Source organism: Drosophila subobscura, chromosome J (assembly GCF_008121235.1).
Source record: "Drosophila subobscura isolate 14011-0131.10 chromosome J, UCBerk_Dsub_1.0, whole genome shotgun sequence".
Classification (NCBI taxonomy): Eukaryota; Metazoa; Arthropoda; class Insecta; order Diptera; family Drosophilidae; genus Drosophila; species Drosophila subobscura.
The window spans coordinates 7,702,323-7,724,571 of record NC_048532.1 but is presented as its reverse complement, the minus strand read 5'-3'; the positions used below and the strand labels follow the sequence as shown (position 1 = coordinate 7,724,571).

At 44.1% G+C, this 22,249-nt stretch overlaps 3 protein-coding genes across 4 annotated transcripts in view; 1 reads left to right on the top strand and 2 right to left on the bottom strand.

The window, feature by feature from the left end:
* The window catches only part of LOC117894652 (cysteine-rich motor neuron 1 protein), a 29,381-nt gene extending 12,896 nt beyond the window's left edge, over positions 1 to 16,485 (bottom strand). The window contains exon 1 of the mRNA XM_034801827.1: positions 16,408 to 16,485. The gene's annotated coding sequence lies outside the window, so the exon portion shown is untranslated. The remainder of the gene's footprint in view (positions 1 to 16,407) is intronic.
* LOC117894649 (cysteine-rich motor neuron 1 protein) lies at positions 4,569 to 19,071 on the top strand. 2 transcript variants are annotated; one of them, XM_034801822.1, is made up of 3 exons: positions 4,569 to 4,912; positions 10,998 to 11,322; positions 16,991 to 19,071. In XM_034801822.1, exons 2-3 carry the CDS (start codon positions 11,232 to 11,234, stop codon positions 18,220 to 18,222), a joined length of 1,323 nt encoding a protein of 440 aa, XP_034657713.1. In that variant the 5' UTR covers positions 4,569 to 4,912; positions 10,998 to 11,231; the 3' UTR covers positions 18,223 to 19,071. The 2 variants fall into 2 exon arrangements, with proteins under 2 accessions (XP_034657713.1, XP_034657712.1); XM_034801821.1 differs by having other exon boundaries at positions 4,569 to 5,029.
* LOC117894656 (putative gustatory receptor 77a) lies at positions 11,347 to 13,481 on the bottom strand. The gene is made up of 2 exons (XM_034801832.1): positions 11,992 to 13,481; positions 11,347 to 11,686 (listed from the first exon to the last, which is right to left on the bottom strand). The coding sequence occupies exons 1-2, from the start codon at positions 13,153 to 13,155 to the stop codon at positions 11,525 to 11,527; spliced, it is 1,326 nt and encodes a 441-aa protein (XP_034657723.1). The 5' UTR covers positions 13,156 to 13,481; the 3' UTR covers positions 11,347 to 11,524.
* Positions 19,072 to 22,249: the final 3,178 nt, after the last annotated feature.

Here is a 22,249-nt window from a genome sequence, read left to right as displayed (position 1 = left end):
ATTGATACATCGCTCTGAACCTTTAAATTCTTTCAAAATATCGAGCTGCGATTAGTGGATAATTATTTGAAAAGTTTAATTGAAACCTTTTCATATCTGAGAGACTTATTGGCGAAGAAACTTAATATTGTTGTAATCCGATTGTGTATGTTCCGCAAACATATAAAAACACTGATCTTTCTTTCATGCTTAGCACGAATATCTTTAGAAACAATAAAGGCTTACAGTGAATCAAATAGTTGCCATAGAAGCAAATGGGCTGCGGATCAATAGATGGTAAATATTTATTAGAGAATCGAAGAACCTGCTTCCTTCACTCAAATTCCAAGTATCCTCTTCGAGGGTATAAAAATAACTCGTTGGCCCTAAATAATGACCCCTGAATGAAGCACCGCTGCACAGGGAGAGGACAGGGAGTGGGCTGTGGGGGACTGTGGCGTGGCAAGTGGAAAGCGTAATGTGCAAAAAAGGTACAAAAAGATGCTGTCTCTTGGGCCAACACAGTTCTCGGGGAAAAATTATGAATTGTTTGTCGAGCAGGTGGTGTCAGGTGCTTACCTTGTGCATCTACCCGTAATCACTTGGGTAATCGCTCAAATGCACACACAAAATCATGTTGAAATTTTCTGGCCGCGCTTTCTCTTTCTTCATCTCTCTCGTCTCTCTTCTCTGTGCCTTGCGCTTGCCTACTTTCCAGTCGCCAGGCACCAGGCACCACTGCCGTCGAGTGTCATCTTCATCATGGCGAGTGTCTGTCTTGCTTGGATGCCAAGAAGAGGAGCAGAATGAATGTAATATGATGGGTGCGGGCGGTTAAGGGGGTAAAGAGTGCTCTTGAAATGTGTGTGCGTGACCTTGGGTCCGGGGAATGAAGGTGGAACGAAATTAACTCTTAATGGATTTCATAATAAGCTCTTGCTTGGGTTACAATTTCTATTTTATGAGCAAATCTATTAGCTACAGTCAAGACTCTTTTGAAGTGACAGCTGTCCAAAAGGAAAGGTCAAGTAAATGAAGTCCCATGGGGGGTTTTCCCACATTGAAGTAGAACACGCATGAAAACTATATTGCTTACGGTCCTCTATGTATGTATGTACATATTTACTCTACATAATGTGTATGTTATATCCCCCCTTACAAAGATTGCGATCAAAAAACTTTGTCCGTTCTATAGAGCAAGACAGTAACCGAGAGGGAGCGAGAGGGAGAGAGGGAGAGAGAGGGACAGGGAGCTACTTTTTCTTGCATTTCTTTCAACGCTCTTATTTTTTCCTATGGCTCCCCCAACCCGCTTTTATTTCTTTTTGTTTTCTTGTTCCACTTTTCTTGGTTTTTCTTCCCGGCTTTGGCTTTGTTTTATGCCACAAAGCACCTCTTCAACTTTTCCCCTTTTGGCTTTATAACTCACTCAAGTTTCATTCCAGCCATAAACTTCCTTTATCCACCTACCCATCCATTCAATTTACCTACACCCCCACACCCCCATCCCACCTGCCACTCAGTTTGCAGCATTAAGTCGAGTGGAACTGTTGATTTCCCTCTTTTAATTCCGTTTCACCTTAACGCAGTCAGAACACATCCGGGGGCCCCTATACTGACTTAAATCCATGACTGGGAACATTTATCCTTAACAATATTTTCCTGGGTTCCACCTCCATTTACCCTCCACCCTGGCCCCTACCCAATAAGCAGAGACAGAAACAGAAACAGGAAGAAAAAACTGTGACTTTTGCTAACAGATTTCATGACGCCTCAAAGTTTCATAGAGTTCCGCCCATAAATTATCATTTGGCAGATTCCGAAAACAGCAGCAACAGCCACGCCCCTACTTAAACGCCTTTCAGGACACTAAAAGTCATGGCCTGCCGGATGATTCTTTCGATGTTAGGGAGAATGTGTGTGTGTGTGTGTGTGTGTGTCTGTTGCTGCTGCATAGCATTATATGCCGCACATTTGCCGCAAGTCGTTTTCTTATCAGTTCTTCCTGCGGCTTCCGACTTAGCCACCCACTCCACTTCTGCCATCTTCTTTTGGCCAAGGGAACTGGCATCTGTGGGCTAACATGGAGCGAAGTTTGGAGCTTTTGGAACCATAATGACGTTGCCAAGACCAAAACTGACTCAGAGACTGAGACTGAAGCCGACACGTTCCTTGGCCCCTTATCATCGTTTATTGTGTTGCTACATATTTTATTTTTCGGGCGACTTTTGCTAGCAAAAGGCGCAACAACTTTCGCCAGTGCCTTGGCTCGTTATTATCCTATTAGGATGTGACAGCGCCCCGCCAGCAGCACAGCAAAGTTTTCATTCACACAAACACACACGCACGCACACAGACCAACACAGTTGCAGATACTCTGTCTGGCTGTGACCCACATGTCGTATACATAACGCGCTTTATATACTTTTCGCCTTTGAGTCAAAGCCGGCTCAAAGACATTACAAGCTCGTTAAAGTGAAATCAATGTTGTTTTTGTTGCTGTCCGTCTGGCCAGTCCAGTTTATTTAGCCATATATTTTTATTTCATTATACGGATTTTGCCTGCCTCTTTGCTGTTATCTGTTGGCTCTTCTGTTTATGGTGCAGCACAGCAACTTCCCGGCTAACTGACCATGAAAACTGCCCAAGATGTGCGCAGCAGAAAGAAAGAAACGCGGGGCTGTAGGGCTGTAGGGCAGCGGGGCAGCAGGGCAGCAGAAATAAAGTTAAGTAAAATATACTCATTGTAAGACAATACTCGCACTGACAGGGCGTCAAGATAGGGGACAAGTATTGCATTACATTATTTTTCCTTCTCTCTGTTGACCAAAGTAATGGACATTCCGCACGAAATGGGGAAATTTCTTGAGGGTAAGAAGGAAAGCAATTTCAACAATTCAAATAAAGGTTAAAGTAAGATAGAAATTTCAGTCAAAGTTCTGCAACAATATTTTAATTCAAATTATAATCTTAGTAAAGTCAAAAGCAACGGATCGAATTCTGTTTCTGTTACCATTACTGGGATAGAAATTGTGGCATTTAAATCGATTAAATAACGACAAAGACAACAATAATTTGAAGATGATCCAAGCATCGTCTGCAATCTTTTCAGGAAAACAAAATCAACCTTTTCAGTACTTGAAAAATAATCCCCATATAAACAGAGGGTCGCTCACGTTTCTGTTTATCAGAAAGCTTTCGAAAAACAATGCAATTTCAGGGAATCGTAAACCGCTTTTCAATGACTCTTAATTTGATCAATATTTATGCATACGAGATGATCTGTGAATAAGTATGTAAATACAATAATTCCAACAGTACTCCTCGAAATTCCCTTGACATTGTTGCAACACACAAGAATAAATAAACCTACGAGTACGATTCCGAATTCGAGACAGAGATTACTCACCTCACCCATCAGCGGTGGCAATTAGTCACCTGCGAGCGCACTTGTGGCCCGATCAGCAAACGGAATAAATCCATATATCTCTGCGCATACCAATGGAAATATATTTTTTTTAATTTTTTCCATGTTTTTTGGTGGCATTTTTGCATTTTACATTAATCCGTGCTGACGATGTGGGCGTGGGGAGAGGGTGTTGTCATGGGATTGTTGAGATTTGCATTTCGCACACGCCTTGGCCTGGAAATGCGGAATGGAGGCAACGATCTTTTACAGTTGCCATCTTCCCTTCTGTTCTTCCCGTCCCCGCAATTAATATGCGTGTGCAAGTGTGCACAACAGTGATCGATCGTCGGTGCAGCGCGATGATGCACGTGACGCGTGCGTGCGAGCGTGCGAGCATGATGCACTCATCCGAAATTCCAGCTGCCTTTCCTGTCTCTCTTCTCTTCTACTTTTTGTGTTTGTGCAAATTTACGACCTGTTGGAAATGAAATTGTTTGCCGCCGTCGCGTTAGTGGCCGGCTGCGCTGATATCGATCTAAGCTTTTAAGCTCTTTTCGTTTACGCAGAGAGCGTAGCGTGAGAGAGAAAACAAAACAGATGCCGGCTAAATAACCGGCAATAACCGGTGAGTAAAGAGAGTGCAGCTGAAAACCAGACAGTAAAACTTTCCTTTGGGCACCGAAACTTTTGATACTCTAACAGACTGATCTTTCTTGTAGAAGCAGTAATCAAAATCTATGAAAAATAACATCCCTCTACGCAAGGGAAAGTAGGTTTGGATATTTAGTTATAAAAAGACCTCAAATACAGTTAGACAAAGCGACTGTGGATGCTGATCAAGATGTTGGTTCACTTCTTGGCAAGCCACCCACATTAACGCATAACACACCATCCTCTCTAGGGTATTCAAATCTAAAGCAAATTTAAAGCGCTGCACTTGGAATGCGGGCCAAAAGAGAGCCGAGGCAAAGCCGATCTTTGTTGCACTAAGCTATTGCTCTTACTCTGTCTCTACCCCTCTGTGCTTTCTGGCTGGCACGCTTGCGATCTCTCTTTCTTTTTCTCGCTCTTAGCAGCGCATCAATCGCGTCATCGCTCGAAGAGAGAGCTCATTCGTTTCGCTCTTTCGCCGATCGCAAGGTTTAAATGTGTGCGGCGCAAGCTTGGCGGCTCAGTCTTTTTGGGCTTTCAACGCGTGAGGGAGCTTTGCCAGCACCGCAGTAGCATCCGCAGCAGCAGCAGCAGCACCGTGACAATTGCCGCCAATCAATTAAGTTCCGTTTAGTGATGCAAACACCGAAACTGCTCGTATGCTATAATAGAAGCCATAGTTAAACACTCTCGAAAGGCGCTACCCAAGAAACAAGCAAACAAATGAAAAAAGTTGAAAAACAGTGAAGTGGAGAAAAGTAATATTCAAGTGAAAAACAAAAAACAACAAAGCAACAAACAACAACAAAAAGCATGTGATGTGAACAACAAGAACAGCACAGTTTTATGCTCGAAAAAGAATTTACGTGGCAGGTGTGTACGAGGGAGCAACAGCACTGAGCACCAGCACCAGCACATAGTTCCAGAGACCAGCAGTAGTGGCATTCCACAGAGAGAGATTGTACATAATCTACGATATATATTATATGGGTATGAAAACTGAACCGAAATCATTTTTCAAGTGTGTTGCAGGGCTTCGTTTCGCTTTTTGCCACAGTCTCTCCAACGTCTCTCCACCGTCTCCAGCGTCTCCATTATTCGCTCTCTTTGTTGTTCGCCCGATTATATAAGCCGCAGCATAAAAGTAAAAAAAAAAGTAGAAGGGTAATGACGGTAGCGTTGCTAGCGTTGTTTGTTGGCCCATACCCAGGCAGGCACCGAGGGGCACCCAATATGGCTATACAAACAAAACCTACACTCTGACAGGCACAGTGGGACACACACACACGACTCTCCCACTGTCGACTGTCGACTGTCCGTCCGCGTACATAGATAAGATAGCATAGCTAATAATATAACAAGAGGAAAAACTGTACGGAATAACGTCATTTATAAAATATTTATGGATTTTTTGTTGTGTGTGCCGCAACGTTGCCTTTTGCCTGTATTTTCTTTTTGCTCATTTTCAATTCAATTTTCATTCAACAAGGTTTCCAGATGCTGTGTGCGTGTGCTTTATATTTAAACATTATTCACAGGCATTTGCTAAATAATAAACAAATTATAAATAGGTAACTTAATAAAAAGGCAAACAGCACAAAAAACGCACACAAGATAAATAGAGAGACAAATAGTCAAAACAGATAGACAGACAGACAGACAGTTTGAAAGCTTTTTGTACCCACTACACTCGTATGCTTTATGTATCTTTGTATCTGTCCCCCTCGATCCAAACCGATCGGTTGGCTCTCCTCTCCTTTCCTCTCCCTTAGCTGCGTCTCGTCTCGTGTCGCTATTTGGCATGTATTTATTTTGTTTACACTGCCACAAATCAAGGTTAAAAGCGTCAAGCGCGCAAATGGACAGAAATTAGGCGCATAGGTGGAAGTGAATTTATCGCAATGATCGAACAATTTGATTTCATTAGCCATTTCTGTCGGTGCCTCGGTGTCGCTGTCGCTGTCGTTGTCGGTTGCGGTCGGTTCTCTCTGTGCGTGTGTGCGCCACCTCCCCCCTCACATATTTATGAACGCGTTCCCCCTCGTCACACACGCACGCACGCACCGTGGAAGACTTATTACTTGGTAGCTTACCCACACAGACCTGGAGAACGGGGCAAGGGCGAGCTTTAAAGAAATACCAGAATTGCCGAAAAATATGAAACCAGAGCAAGTAAATAAAACACGAGAAAGCTTATGGGGCGGCCATGGTGTCGAAGTTTATATACTCTGGGGAAACGTGCTAATGGATAAGGGATACACTGGGCTCGGCTCGCATTTCGTATGAAAGGATTCTGCGAACGATGAACAATGAATGAATTCTTGTTAGTACATTTTTAGTAAATTTTATAAATATTTCCTTAATCGAATTTTGGCACGAACTGATGGCTGGAAGATAACAATTTGGGTTCTTGCAGCCCTGCTCTTTCCTCTATTTGATTTTCCTTACTCAACATTTTTCATTGAATTAAATCTTTTGAGGTAAAGATTACTTCGAATTTAATAAGGATAAAGTTAATTTTTGGTTATGAATAATCTCCCAGCTAGAGTCACTCTTGGTTGAAGATCTGCCCCTATCAATACGAGTATGTCAAACATATTTCCTCCTCTCCCACCACACATAACCTTTTAACCTCTCGAGTACTCTTGTGAAAAAGTTGTGCATAAGCATTTATGCCATGTTCAAAGCCACGAAACTAAAAATGTAGATGAAAGTTTAGCAGGTGATTGGCCATGCCGCAACCACCTTTCATCCCGTTCAACTTTTCTAGAAAACTTTGCAGACTTCCAATCTCCTTCCACCTTGAAAAAAAAGGGGTAGGGTATATCTCGTACATGTGAAAAGCGAGAGGCGGCTGTGGCGGCAGCAACGACAGACGGGCAGGGCAATCAGAGGTCAGAGCCAGGCAAAGCAGCCAAAAGACGAGACGAGACGCAACGACGACTCCGACAGCCGCCAGACTGTGGCTTTTGGTCCGAAATACGACTCCGAATTGCAATGTGTGGAAAAGAGATGGGAAGGCAACGGCAACAGCAACAACAAAGAAAGAGTAGGAAAGAGAGCAGCGGAAAGAGTAAAGCTTCGGCCAAAGCCTCTCTTTTGGTTTCACCCCCACCATCGCCCCCCCTCCAATATACCCTTTGTAATCATCGTCTTCATCTCTTTCGGCCACCACTCTGAGACGCCTTCCGCTCTTACTTTGCGCCCCCCATTCAGTACCATTCAAATCTCCGTTTTCTCCCCATTCCTCTCGACCATTCCCATTACCCTTTAACTCCACCATCCTCTTTCCTTGCGTACCCTTCAACGCCCTCTTCGACCATTCTCTTTCGGCCATTCAGTATCTTTCAGTTCTCCCCTTCAGTCTCTGCTCCAGTAGCAGTTAACTCCTCTCTGTCCCCCACATCAGACCCCTCTCTCGCTCAGCGACTCAGCAACACCAGCAAGCAGTACCTTTCAAGTGCGGGCTGCTGCTGCTGGCTTTGGCTTTGGCTTTGGCATCGGCTTCAACTTCAGCTTCTGCTGGCTCATCAAAAAAGCCAAAAGTTGTTGAACGTGAAATTATTGTACGCGAACACGAGTAAATAGCAGCAGAGAAGGCAGCAAGTCAGCCCCTCATGAGACTGTATGCATGAATGTGTGTGCCTGTGTGCTTGTATAAGTATTTATGCACACACACACACACACACACACACACACAGGCAGATATGAAGCGACTTTTGACTGGAAGGTTTTGTTGTTTTTTTTTTGCTTTATTTTTTTGCATGTGTTGTTGCGACGCGACGCCAAGATAAATAGCAACAACACGAAAAGAAAACGGCAAAAAGCCGATGCTAGCGGCTAGCTCTGACGTCGCGACGTCGATGGCAAAGCAGAGCATAGCATAGATGCATCAGATTTCGCATTCAAGTGAAATTTATGGCAATCATAAAGCTTAACTTGCTTTCGAGGTAAAATATGATGAACGGCAAACAGCAACAAAACAACAACAAACACAACAAAAGTAATAGCAACTACGTGAAGGGGAAGTAGGAATAAGAATAAACCAAGAGTACAGCAAGCAGTGTAGAAGCAACAGAGAAGATTCATCAGTGTAAGCAGGAGAGACAGCAGTAGCAGAATCAGTTTTCAAAGCAGTGGAAGCAACAACACTCGCATCAAAGATAAATGCAGTAATAAGCAACGGTAAAAGCTGCAGCGGAAGCAGAATTAGAATTAGTAGACGAGGCAGCAAATGCAGAACAGCTTTAGTATGAAAGCAAACTGATAGGCAAATGAAGACACTTTGAGTAAAAGCCACAGACACAACTAAACGCAGTCGCTTTGGCAGAATAAAAGGAAGCATAAGTAGTCAAAAAAGCATCTACCGAAGCAGTAGAAACAACGAGAAATTCTGCAGCAGAAATCAGAAAGCATTGGCATTAAGCAGTGGAGTGGAATCAGTGGGAGGAGGAGGGAAAATCACTGCAGCAATGGCAGAGGCGTGTCAGCAGAATAAACTTACAGCTAACATTTGGCATACGTCAGCATTTCATAGTTCAGTTGACGCACCGCCTCCCGCTCTCCTTCGCACCACAGAGAGCAAGCAACAGTTATCGCTGCCAGGCCATTGCAGCACCACCCATCCCCCGTAGCAACAGTAACACCCCCGCCACCACCGCACAGGTCTTCGTCTTCGATCGCGAGACGTAGACAAGAAAAGCGCTGCCTCAGCGCATGGCTTTCTTGCTGGTTGCTGCTGCTGCTATCAACAGATTAGTCATCTACACAAATATGCGATTACACACAGAGACACTCAGACACATGCACACAGATACACTGATATATTCTCCAGATACAAAGATACATAAGAAGGGGTAAAAGAATGCCCCAAAGGTACATAGAGTATTTCCCCCTCAGTGTACACACTCGTACACCTGGAACAAATAGAAACTTTTGATCAAATATCTGCTTTAGATAGTTATAGATACGATACATGGATGGAAATCTAACCCTACAGTTGCATACACACATAACACGCACTCGACACACTCAAGTTCATGCCACAAAGGAAAGTAAGAAGAGTGAAAAGAGTGGAAAACAATGGGCCAAAGAGGGAGCAGGAAGATAAGAGAAATCAGATAAGATCTGTACTTGAAAGAACTTTCGCTGGCTGCATCTATGTATGCACACTTACGGTTTCTATTTTTTATGTTTTTCTAAAGCGAAAGTCTGGCATAGACAGCGAACAGAAGAGGTGTTAAAACAGGAAGCACAGATTACTGAAGGTTTACTCTAGATATCTATTCGATGCAGTCAGCGAAAGTTCAAAGCAGATAAGATATGATCTGAACTCCAGAAAGTTCTAGATAGATAAATACAATAGCTGAATGGCGCATCAACAGAAAGTAATTGCCAAGAAATGCAAACAGAAAGAGAGCGTAAGCATTGAGTGTAACAGAGGAAGCTCAAAACTTGGCATAAGATAAGATTTGATAACTTAGTTGGAATCTAATTGTATGTCTATCATTCACACAACACAACTAGATAATATTTGGGAAATATTTAACCATAATTTTAGGATAAATTCTCTGCTCGTTTTATTCTACTTTTGGGTTCAGTAAACTTGAACTATTTCGCCATATATTCGTACGAACTGAGCATGAACTCTTTTTTCAAGAGCTTGTGTACTTAATGTGTTACTGAACCTGTGTGAGCAGCAGGTATCTACCTAGCTAGGGGCAGAATATTTGTAGTAAAATTCCCAGAAATTTCCATGAGCCCCAACTCGGTTTACAGAGCGTAGATATGCAGAATGCAAGACTCTCGGGTTTATGTGTCGTGTGACAACAGACAAAAGAAGCCCCAGTAATTAAGGCGGAATTCCTGGAACTCATCTACGTAATCTGAGATAAGATACGAGCGAACAGGCTGAGAGATACTGCAATTTAAGCCACAAAACCACAGACAGATGCCAAAAACGATGCCAAACTCAATTTAAAGAGCGACACAGGGAAGCAGTCGGTGGCAAATGGAAATCCCCTGTCCAGGGACTCTATCATCAGTCTCTGGTTTGGACCATAAATCTCCGTGCACTCTCCTCACCGCTGCCTTACCCGCAGCACCTACTGCCATCGAAAATGAGAGCAGACGGATACGTTTAGAATTTGATTGAATGAATGTGAAAAGCAAATCATCGTCTGGCATTCAATGCCAATACTCCGTAGCACACACGCAAAATTTGTTCGATTCGGGGAGATGAGATGGCTTTACCTGTGGAACCCCATGAAAGTCCCTCCTCCACTCCTGCCCCATGCCCCTGCTGCCCCATGCTTCTGTGTGTTGTTCTGGCTTTATCAGTCGCCCGCTCGTTTTTTGCTGTTGTTAGATCTCGCTCAGCGTCTCTCTGGGTATTCGGTGCACAAACATTTTTCAGTTGCGGCCTTTCGTTTGCTCTCTGTATCTCTCCCTCTCCCTCTCCCTCTCTCGTGTCTTTTGTGTGTGTTGCCGGGGAAATGGGTGACCCCGAGACCCTCGTCGTGCCGTACTACCCCTCGGACGGACAGACGGACGGACGCACTGGCAGGCAGTTGGTCATTAAAACTACTCGCAGTGTCGAAAAAAGGTTTCTATTTTTAGCAGTGATACAACAGAAACCAAACCCCCAAAACAAAACCAAAAACCAGAGCCAAAGCCAAAGCCAGAGAGAACTTTTGCTCAATCAAATCGAATCGAAAAACGAAACGTTTTTCGGTGGGGCAGGCCACCTTTCGTTTACTCTTATTAACGCTTCCCTTCCCCCATTTCCAGTGCTAGTTTTTGTTGTTGCTGTTACTGCTTTTGGCATCCATCAGTATCAGTATCTGTATCTGTATCAATATCTGTATCTGCTCTGAATGCAGTATACATTTCATCAAATATATACACGTAATAAATTCTCATCATCGTCTACCATTTCTTTTTGCTCTGTTTTTTGCAGTTGATTTCGTCGCCGCTGAGATGCCAATTGATTTTGATTTTTGCAAATTTTAACAAGACATTTATATGATTTGATATCTCGACGAAGCAGGAATTCGCATACAAATTACAGCTGAATTTTCGAGCAGGAATTTCAGTTGGACCAGACCGCACCGCACTGGTCTCGCACGGGGACGGGGCAAGGTCATATCGATTGTCATCAGCTGCTGTCACTGCCTCACAGAGACACACAGAGATGGCTGCTAGCGTGCTGCACAAGCCAGGGAGGTGCTTGCACCATATGCTTATAATATATGGACTAATATTTGTATGCAGTGCAACGACACGTAAGTAGAAAGCCCAGAAACTCCCAGTCCCACAGCTAAACTCCACCCTCACTCCCACTCCCACTCCCACTTCCATGCATCTTAATCTGCTCGTATGTTTATCCATGAGTTATTAAGTGTCGAGAGAGAGAACATTTTAATTTATACTCTCACTCGCTGTGTATTTATTTATCGCACTTGTCATTGCTCGATGTTGTCTCGCCTATTTGTTTATGACCTTATCAAATTGTATGAGTATCATCAGGTAGTTCAACATCCCCTCCACAATGCAGAATAATAATACATTATTCAGCTTAAACAGTCCACAGGCGCTAACCGCAAATATGTGCTCGGCATTCTTCAGGTACAGTCCGTAGTAGTGAAGCTGTGGGATTGACAAATCGTTTAATAATAGAAAGAAATGTCGGCAAATATTTCACAACCAAAGTGGCAATTGCAAAGACAATTTTGAGCAAATATTCAATTAAAAGTCTAGTGAAATGTGACGCAGAATGTTAAATAAAATAATAAATTATCGCAAAACATCAGAAAATGCTTTAGAATGCCAAAAAACGAATCAATAAATAATGCCTCATGGTTCAGTTGCTTTATAAAGTTCACTGATTTGGCACAGATTTAATTCTCAGCTTAAACTGAATAAAGGATTGGGGAAACCCTTGAAAAACTTACAGTTTGATTGAGCTGTTTGACTGTGCCACCCGGTGGCAGGGCCAGCACACCATTCCTGAGAGCCTGCCGGGTGTGGGCGAAGCGACGGCTCATCCGATGGGCGAGAAAGATGACCAGAATGAGATGGGTGAAGAGGCCCGCCGTGAAGACCATGGCGTAATAGTTCAAGGGGAAGGGTCGCTGGTATTTGCGCAGGATGAATTTGCTGTAGTGCGTGAAGTAGGTGAAGAACATGTGCACCATGCACTCGAGTGGCACCAGGCCCACAAAGCAGACAGCCTGGAGGCCGGTGAGCGAGCATATCGAGCGGTATAGGGCCAACAGCTGGTGGTGGACATGGAGCAGGCGCCAGAGCTCGAGGGCCAGCCAAGTCTGTTGGCTGCGGTAGAGCTGTTGACGCCGCCGAATGATGCCGTAGCCAAAGGGCGGACGCAGCGAGGCAGCATCCGCTAGGATTCTGGCCAGCAGCTGATTTGAATGATGCCCCAGGTGGTCGAGCAGCAACAGGGCCAGCACGTAGAGTCCCAGGGAGAGCCGCAGGATCAGATTGCAGGCGTAGATGAATACCAGGCTGAAGGCGTACAGGAAATTGGCCCTAACCGCGGGGTCCCAAGAGAGTATCTGGACGGTGTGCACCGGCGACAGGATGTACACGCCGATGAGCACACCCACGATTAGAAGGTTACTCCTCGTGGAGAGGTGGTCGATGGATTGCCGCAGCTCTGGGGTGTGCATCAGGCGCTTCAACCTGCGCCGACAACGGAGCAACTGATTCAGACACCCGACGATCTCCCTCTGCTTCGTGGTGTGGATGTAGAGCGTGGCAAAGGAGCAGACCAAATTCAGGACATAGCGATTAAATCCAATCAGCAGGAGCAGGCGGTTCTGGCGCAGAAAGGCCATCCGCTGGTAGACCGAGGCGAAGGCAATCGGCGAGAAGCAGCCCACAAAGATGAGCATCACATAGCCATGGATGCGCCAGTACAGTGACTCCCGCACTCTTCGTCCTCTGTGCGGCGTGGAGGCAGCCATCAGCCCAAAGACCTTGGACAGTCCGTAGAGCAGAAGTAGCGCTGCCACGGCCACTTTTTGTATCCAGTAAAATGTCCAACCCGACAACGAAAACGGACGACGACGACATATCGTTATGAATGCAACTGGCATTCTGTGTGTGGTGCGGCACAGAGTCGAGGACACATAATCGAATCAAAGCCAAAGGCAATGGCGCATTGGCGCATTGGAGCATTGGACCATTGGTTACGCCAGCTATTAGCCTGATTGAATTTCATTTAGCCAAGGCGTTCACTCAGCCAGATATAATCTCTGGCTCTCTGGTGCTCTGGCTCTCTGTCTCTCTGGCTGTGGCTCTGGCCACATATAACACACATTGAATGAGCAGACACCGCCCACAACAAAAGGGTTTCAGGGGCTACGATGGATATGAATGGATGAGGAATGCACTGAGCAAATGTTTGACACACTTTTGATGAAAGGAACTCTCTTACAAAGTGATAAATCTCAGAGAATTTAAACAAAGTATTCGGTTTATAAATAGGGACAAATAGAATTCACCTTTTCGCTTCTTTCAGTATAAATATTATTATAATTTCAAGAGTACAAGAGCGAGTGCGAGCACTAAGTTTTCCCATAAGCGAATGGCTCGCAGAGATTTTCTCCTGCTTACTCGCCAGGCCTTAATTTGTTCCAGTGTCGGAAAGCCTAGACTTGGATATTCATTAGCAAATTACATCTTAGTTGAATATTGTATCTGTTGGATACTTCAATTGAAAATTAGTCGAAATCAAAGAGCTTATGGTCTGTGGCTTACGCTCGACACTGTCTCTGTCTCAACTTCAATTTCGAGCATCGAAATCAGTCAATTTCCAAGTGACTTTGCCCCATTTCTCACCTGTGAATGGGGCTGGAGTGTTGTTGTGCTCCCATTTTACGGGTTAAGATGGATTCAATCTGGGATTCCAATCAATGTCGTAGCGAGCGAGCAGGCAAGCGGTTGGGGCAGGGCGGCGGATAAAGGGGGATAAGCTAACAATTTAAATTCCTGACACAGTTCGTATCCGTGTGCTGTTGCTGCTGCTGCTGCTGCTGCTGTTCCGCAGAGTGATTTCTGTGGCTCTGCCATTCTGTATTTGAGTATTCGTATCTTTTTCGAGTATCTGTATCTGCAGCGGCTCGACAGCAGCAGCAGGAGAGCGAATAAAAATCGTTGTACCTCTCGTTGTCGTTGGATTATTAAAAAAGTTTTTCGCTTTTTAAAGGGGCCTCCCCAGCCTCCTACCCTACCCCTTGATGTTTTTCATTCATGCTGCTGGTGCTGCTGCAAACACACACATAAAATGCAAAACACTCGAGTGTCTATATGCGTATGGCGGTGTGTGTACTTTCATCCTTTATGAAAACTTTCCACGAGGCTGTTTATAAGTTTCGCACCAACCAACCAGCCAGCCAGAGAGCCAGCCAGCCAGCCAGCCAGCCAGCCAGTCAGCAGAGAAGAGAGAAGAAGTATCCCCTCCGTGTATCCTCGGTACAAGTTTGTGTGCGCTTTTGTCCTCTTCCTGTTATTGCCGCACCACCACCACTCTAGCACTTTTTGTATCTGACGGGTTGATGCTGCTGCTGCCGCTGCCGCTGCTGCTGCTGCTGCATCTCCATCTCAACCGCCATCTGTGGCGCTGCATCTCTATCTCTGGGTTGTGTGCCTCCAGTTCTAGTTTTGGTTCTGGTTCTAGTTCTGGTTCTGGCTTTATCTGAATAGGCAGCCAAGTGTGCGGTTTGGTTTTTATCTAGGTTAGGTGGCTGCTACTCCAGTCTCCTGTTCTCCCCGTTCGCCGAATGGCTTGTCCTGTCCACCAACTGACGGCTAATTCATTCACATTTTTTCGTGTTTTGTGTACTCTATAGAGCCCCCCCAACAACCATACAAGGGTATGTACACTTTTGCAAGTCAGTTTGCCCCGCAGGCTGTGTGCGTTCTGTGCAGTTTTCATGGGTTTTTTGGCACCTCAGTGTGGTAGATTTTGGACAAATGAAAGTGTTTAAGAGTAAAGAGAAACTTTGACGTGGCAGGCGCATAAAAAACGAGGCATTTTCACTTCCTTTCAGAACTTAAAGTAGTATTTTTCCATAGAAAGTTGCTGCAGGAAGCAGCCAAAAATATAACAATGAGGATAAGAGATTTGCAATCCAGGGGGATGCATTTATCTCGCTGAAAACTTAGAGACTACTCCTTAGAGAGATTGCCAAATATTTTACAATCAAAATCTAAATCATTTTCAGGTTTCTGTGATACACAAATAGAGTGTGCACTTCGTCTATGCAATAGGAATATACATTTGTATGTGTCATCGGCCTCACAAAATCAAGTTGAGCAGCATTTAAATTGTTTGCATTCTTGTTTATGTTTTAAGGCATTTTGGGGGCATGCCTCGTTTAAGTCTAACCTCCCGCTGTCGTTGTCATTGCCGCTGCTGCTGTTGCTGTTGCTGTTGCCGTTGCCGTTGCCGTTGCCTAAACTTCAAAGTCAGTTTGCGCACTCAATACGACAGCGGAGTGGAGTGGAGTGACCCTCCCGATCTGATGGCCCGACTCCGACAACTGTCCCAGCTGTCCCGCTGATAACACGACAGCGAAAGAGCGAAAAAGCGAATGTCAACGGAACACAAGACAAACTTTAATTAAATAAAGTGTAAGAAGTTTTCGAGGGAGCTCTCCTCTCCGTCAAAGCAGCCGTCAGTTGGAGTCCAACAATCGCAACCAATTTTCCCAGCAAACAAAATTCTGTGGCAGCAGACCAGACATCAAAGTCCAGGGCCAAAAAAATCCGATGAACAAAAAACGCACAAACCAAAGAAAAGGAAAAAATAAAAAACTAAAGTTTTTAATATTCGACAGAGAAGATGCTTGTGCTTAAATTAAGTAGATTTTTTCAAGCAGATATTTACTTTGTCCTGGACCTGACTTTCGAACCCTACCGTGAACCCCAACGATTCGAGCCCGAGTCCCAGACCCCTTGAACTCTCGATTGTTTGTCCGCTTCGAAAACAAACGATAAAAAAAGGAAAAACCAAAGAAAATGGTGGAAAAAATAAACGTCAAAGGAGGAAAATTTTCCATTATATGGGCGAATGAAAATGACAAATTAACTTGAACAATGGAAGCCCTCTATCGTACGGCAGGAAAAAAGGAAAAACTGTGGCAGAGAAAAGTTTTCAAAAATTGAATAGAAGGAGAAAGGAGAGTCCAGGTACAAAATGCGCGTAGTACTTGTCGCACAAAATTAATGGAAAGCCAAACAAACCAACGCAAAACACACAAAGCACACAGTCAACAATCAATAGAGGGAAAACTTTAATTGGTTTACTGCGGAGAGGGTCCACTGTACGGCAATGAATCACTTACCTTAGATAACCGGGGGACCAGACGTACATCAGATAGGATTTGACCCTAATGCATTTGGTCGCTCTTTAGCAGGAGATTCTGTAAAGCAAAGAGAGAGGATTAATTAAGTTAAAAATATGTATAAGATGACTTTAGGGTAGTTGGAGGAGTAAGGGACAGAGATTCATAGGAAAATTGAAATATTTATAATTAAAACATGTAAAAGGGAAAGTTTTTTGGTTGCTTATTCAAAAATCTGTTCCTTGAAGCATCAAAATCTTCAGCAAAATATATTTTGATAAATATTTTAATTATGCAAAATTTGTCTCAACCAAAATGCACTTGGAAACAAAAGATTTTCCTCAATTTTTACATAAAGAAGCACACATTCCATTTAACATTATGATTCCTCATTCCTTATTCGCACATCAATCAATTTTCCCCATTTCAATTAGAGCCTCTTGTTGGGAGGAACCTATTGACATTCCTTCTAGCATTCCGCCTGTCCACCCATTTAAGCCACCACTAAGACCTGCCTTCATCTTTTATTGACAAGTAAAACCACTAACGAGCCTCCTCCCCTCTCTCTCACATTTCGTTACAGTTGACCTCCCACCGTTGCCGGATTTGTGTGACTCAATTAAATGTCCGCCAGAGTCGGAGATGCAGTGCCCGTCGGATAGTTCTGTACGCGAAACACTAAATGCCGTGGACCTCATTAAATCGAATGCGGTTGACAGTTCCATTCCCACAGGAGAAGGAGCAGAAGCAGAAGCAGGAGCAGGAGCAGAGGTTGGAGCCGCTGCCGCAGTCGTAAACGCTTTAACCGCAGCGGAGTCACAAATGTCGTACAACACGAGCCTCATACCCGACGAGGCCTATGCCCAGTGCTGTCTTGCGAAGAAGTGTGTGTGCCGGACATGCTACATACCCGACTGCGACACGGCTGCGGGGGAGGTGGTGGTGGAGGTGCTGCCAGAGGCGATGGACACGCCGGGCCAGTGCTGCGGGGAGTACCAGTGCCGGAAGGAGCCCAACTGCACGGAGGTGCGGGAGACGGACTTCTATTGGCTGCAGCAGTGCCAGCGCTGTCAGTGCACCTCGGGAGCGCGCATCTGTCGTCAGAGCTGCGACGAGGCGGATGCCGAGAAGGTCGAATCGAATGCCATTTGCGAGTCGAAGAACCTCAACGAGTACTTCAAGGACGGCGATACCTGGAGGGACGAGTGCCTCGAGTGCGAGTGCGTCCGGGGCGAGCAGAAGTGCACGATATCCTCCTGTGGGAATGTCGACTGCCCCAGTGAGCGGCATGTCTTCCTCAAGGACACCTGTTGTCCGGTATGCTGGCCCGAGGGTCATCCCGTGCCACATGAGAAGCCAAAAGACGACGCAGATGCAAATGCAAATGCAGATGCAGGTGGAAATTCCGATGTCAGCGACGATTACAAGGAGGAGGATTCCAATGAGGAACAACCAATTCCCCCATTGCTCCCCGAGGCCACACAACGGACCACAAGTTCGGTTAGTGCGGAGCTTCTGGCCACCACAACAACGACAACGACAACAACAGCAGCGCCATCAAGCCCAGCATCCACCTCCAGCTCCTCCTCCTCCCCGCAGCAGCATCAACAGCAGCCATGTTGCCAGTGCTCCTACGAGTTGGAGCCCAAAATGGTGGAAGTTGTCAGCGATGATAACGACTTCGCCTTCTGGGTGGTGGCCTCCATTGCGGGATGCCTGATCTGCATCTGCCTGGGGGAATTCTATTACATTCTGCAATTGCGTGCCAAGAAACGTTCCTACGATCCGGTCTCCATTCTGGATCATAGCATCTAAACGAAGGGAAAACCCAAACTAAACTTTATTTTCGTGCCCATTTTTTTTGAGTGCTCTCGTTTGTGCGAAAATTGATTACAAGGATGACACTTCTTTGATCGGACATGCTATAATTTATTTCTTTGTCAAAAAAGGAATACCAAATACCCCACGGGTGTCCTTTCGCTTAGGGGAACATCGAAACGAACGATGCTTGTGCTCGCTGGCGGAGTGGGAAAACCCAATATTTTTTTGTTTATTTGGTATTGATCTCATTTTTAATTTTTCCTTTTTTTATTTTCAAAATTTTGCAAACAAAAACATAAAAAAACGAAAAACGCAACGAAACTTCCGCAGCAACAACAATCAAAAAAGTATTCTTATGAAATTACAAAAAAACGAACGATAAATATTTAGAAACAGGAAAGAAAAAAGGTTAAGAATTGACAAGAGTTACTATTACTAAACAAAAACAAAAAATAAAAAACAAAAAACACAGAAAAGAAGAAAAGTAAACCTTTCAAATTGTATATAAAAGTTAAATCAGAACTTTTTTCTTTGATCTAAGAGAACTATAATACCAAAACCGAGGAGGATGAAGAGAAGAAAAAAAAACAAGAAAGAAAATAGTTTTTAGTTGTAGCTCTTAATTTAGGAAGTATGTGATATATATGCTAATTAGCTTATGGTTATTATGTCAACACAAACACACACACACGAAGAAAAGAAACAAGTATTTGCAACACAGACACGCGACACACACACACACACACACACAGATTCCATCCCCCAGAGTGCTGGCGGGCGGGGTGACTCCATCTTTAGCTAATGTCATTATGTTGCCACATAAATGTATACTACTATAAATATGTAAACAAGAAAAAACATTATTTAAATTTATGTTTTAATGTGAAAATAAAACAAAAAATTGGTATGCAAAGCGAGTAGAAACCAATTAAAAAATCGATTGTCTCCATTCAGCGTTTGATGAATTATGCGGCTGCAATTTGTTGCAAAGTTTTTCTGTTGCTGCTTTGCTCGTGTTTGGGGTAAAAGTTTGGGTGGTGGTGGGCGAAAGTTTTAGTCGTTTGTTAAATTTTCTTCAACTTTTAATTAGACTACGAGAAGGCTACTTTTCGATGCAGCTGCAGTTCTGCAATGGACTCGATCAGGGAAATTGTTTTAAAAACTTCCATTTAATTTGTGGAATACAGAATTCTTAAAATGCATCAATAAATGTTGCGTTGCGTATTTTTGGGCGCCTAAACAGCAATTCTAAAAACACCTTGGCATCTCGAAACATGTTTTGCACATTTTAACCTTTTTTTAACATAAAAACCCCTACAAAAGCCAGCCTATCCAATACCCATAGGATACTCATCTAAATCCCAAAACCAACATTGTGATCCGGACTCAACCCCAAAAGCTCTGTCATCGATATGATTGCCATCGAAAGTGCCCGGCCAGAGGCAGAACACCACACACACAAAACTAATACCCATGGAAATACTCTCTACCAGAAAAACGAGGAGGAACGTTGTGAGACGCGTCTTAAGCCGCGTCACAACTCTTATACCCGGTACTCAGTACTACATCTGCACCTTAGCGGTTATTTGTCAAATTTTACATTTTCTCTTCATCTGTCATCTACATCAACAACACTACTCACGCCAACACGCTCCTTTAGCTCGCCACCCTCCCCTAGAGACACACACTGCAGAGTCAGGGCAGAGGCAGCGGCAGAGTCGTGGTAGAGGATGAGTCAGAGACGTGTCAGGGGAAGAGGCCTCTGCCACTGCGCGAAGCAGAGTGTGAATGAGAGAATGTGTAAAAGCAACAAAAGCTGCTGGACAGGGTGGGTTTAGCCACTGCAACTTAATTTCTTCATTGTGGCCATAATAATGATCCAATCGGATCCCAATTTGGTGATCAGATAGATATGGTCATTCCCTACGGAATGGCGTTTTTAGTTTTCTTTTATCTTTAAAATTGTAGATTTGGGAGGTTTTCGCCCTTTTGCGGGGGCGGAAGAGGGCGTGGCTCATTTTTGAAATACACTTGTAACAGTGTGAGCATACAGAAGTCTGGATGCAAAATTTGGTGGCTCTAGCTTTTATGGTCTCTGAGATCCAGGCGCTCAACAAGACGGACGGACAGACGGACAGACGGACGGACAGACAGACATGGCTCAATCGACTCGGCTATTGATGCTGATCAAGAATATATATACTTTATGGGGTCGGAGACGTTTCCTTCTGTGCGTTACATACAACCGTTATGTGCACAAATACAATATACCCTATTTACTCTTCGAGTACCGGGTATAAAAAGAAATCTCTGGCCAAAAAGTTTCGTATACAATTTTAAATACGACCTTCAAAAAAAAAGCAAACAATAGAGAGATAGAGAGAGAGGGAGAGGGGTAGAAAGGGAGCTGAATGCGGGAGTATGGGTAAAAGGTCGTTCGTTCTTTTTGGCAAATTGTATGCTAAGCATAATGTCATGCCATGATATGATTTATAATATGTAATAAGTTCCAGGCAGCCAGGCAGCGGCCACCAAGGCACCCAAACATTGAAGTGGGTAACATTAATAAATACATAAAGGTAGGAGCAGAGAGAGCGCGAAAGCTGGGTAGAGAGTGAAGAATGAGCCTCTGAAAAATACGAATATGCATGGGAATTGGCTGCTCCTCCACTGCCACCCACATTCCTGCTTTGTCGAACGAATTGAGTGAGTGGGGGAGAGGCAGAGCCCCGAACAATGTCATACATTTTGTTTAGATTGTTATCAAATGCTAAAATACCATGAATAAAGTAGTATATATGTATGTTTATGTAAGAGGTATGGGGTAGGCCATATATATTTATGTAGTTGAGTGGGTGGCATAGTGATTTACAGAGGCATACACCTAATAAAAATGCCACTTGAAAGCAAAGGAGCAGGCGGCGTGGGATTCCAATCGCTTCGATACCGGCTCTGAAAGGCAAAAGCAAATAATGACACCCACACAATCCACCAGAAATATCCTTCCGTCCTTCTGTCCTTTTGGTACACGTGTAACCTCCTAACGATTGCAACCGTCAAACGTTTTGTATAGGGATAAGAGCCACAGGATAAGGAAGCCGTAGCAGAAAAAAAAAAACAAAAATATACAACAAAGGCACAACACAATAGACTTCAAGAGTTTTGGATGACACTTTGAGTTATTTTGTTGTTGATGCTGTAAAAACACGCAGGAGAGAGAGACCAAAAGAGGGCCCCAAAGATATGCGATGGTAGATTTATTGGGGGGCCACAGAGGCACAACAAAAAGCAAGAAACAAGGAAAACGAACAGAGAACGAGAGAAGGAGAGAGAGACTCGCTGCTAAAAAGCTTTGCCTTGCGATAAGGACAAGGACAAGCGCCCACTACACAGATTTGTTTTTGCAGGAAAAAGTGAGTAGATGTACAAAAAAAAAGAAAAAAGACACAGAACCAAAAAGAAGTATTGGAGTAGAGTATAAAGTGGAGTGTAGCGAAACAAAAACGAAAAGTATACTGTTGAAATGTATATCTTAGGCACATTCAACCATTCAGCACAGCAATCGTCGGGTACGGCGGGCGGTAGAGAGGGAACAAAGTATTGAAGTGGAGACCGGCACTGAAAAAAAATAGTGGGAGGGAACTGAAAAGGGCATTGAAAGGCATCCAAGCAATCAAATTCATGTCTCAAAAAGTGAATGGCTATTGCAAACATTGCACAAAACGCCCAAAACAGAATGGAAAAGAGAGAGAGAGAGGGAATGGGTGGGTGGAGGACTGGAAAAGAGATTGGCAAATGCTGACAATAAATAGGAGAACAGCGGAGAAAGGTACAACGGAAGTAAAGGAATCCCTTTAAGGTTCAAACGGCGATGGAAAAACTATCAGGCAGCAACAATGGATATCGCAACAAAGGAAAGCAACTGTACCGTGATGCAACTACTGATGGGGCAGCACTTAAAGTTTTCTTTTTGAAAAGAGGAACTAGGAAATACTCGAAAACTAACAAACATCAAAATAAA

Bases quoted from the DNA above. Each gene is read 5' to 3' on its own strand.
- LOC117894649 (XM_034801822.1), top strand. From the start codon at position 11,232: ATGGCTGCTAGCGTGCTGCACAAGCCAGGGAGGTGCTTGCACCATATG. The intron at 11,323-16,990 runs GTAAGTAGAAAG...ATTTCGTTACAG, and splicing joins TGTATGCAGTGCAACGACAC to TTGACCTCCCACCGTTGCCG.
- LOC117894656 (XM_034801832.1), bottom strand. From the start codon at position 13,155: ATGCCAGTTGCATTCATAACGATATGTCGTCGTCGTCCGTTTTCGTTG. The intron at 11,687-11,991 runs GTAAGTTTTTCA...TCAATCCCACAG, and splicing joins TCAAACAGCTCAATCAAACT to CTTCACTACTACGGACTGTA.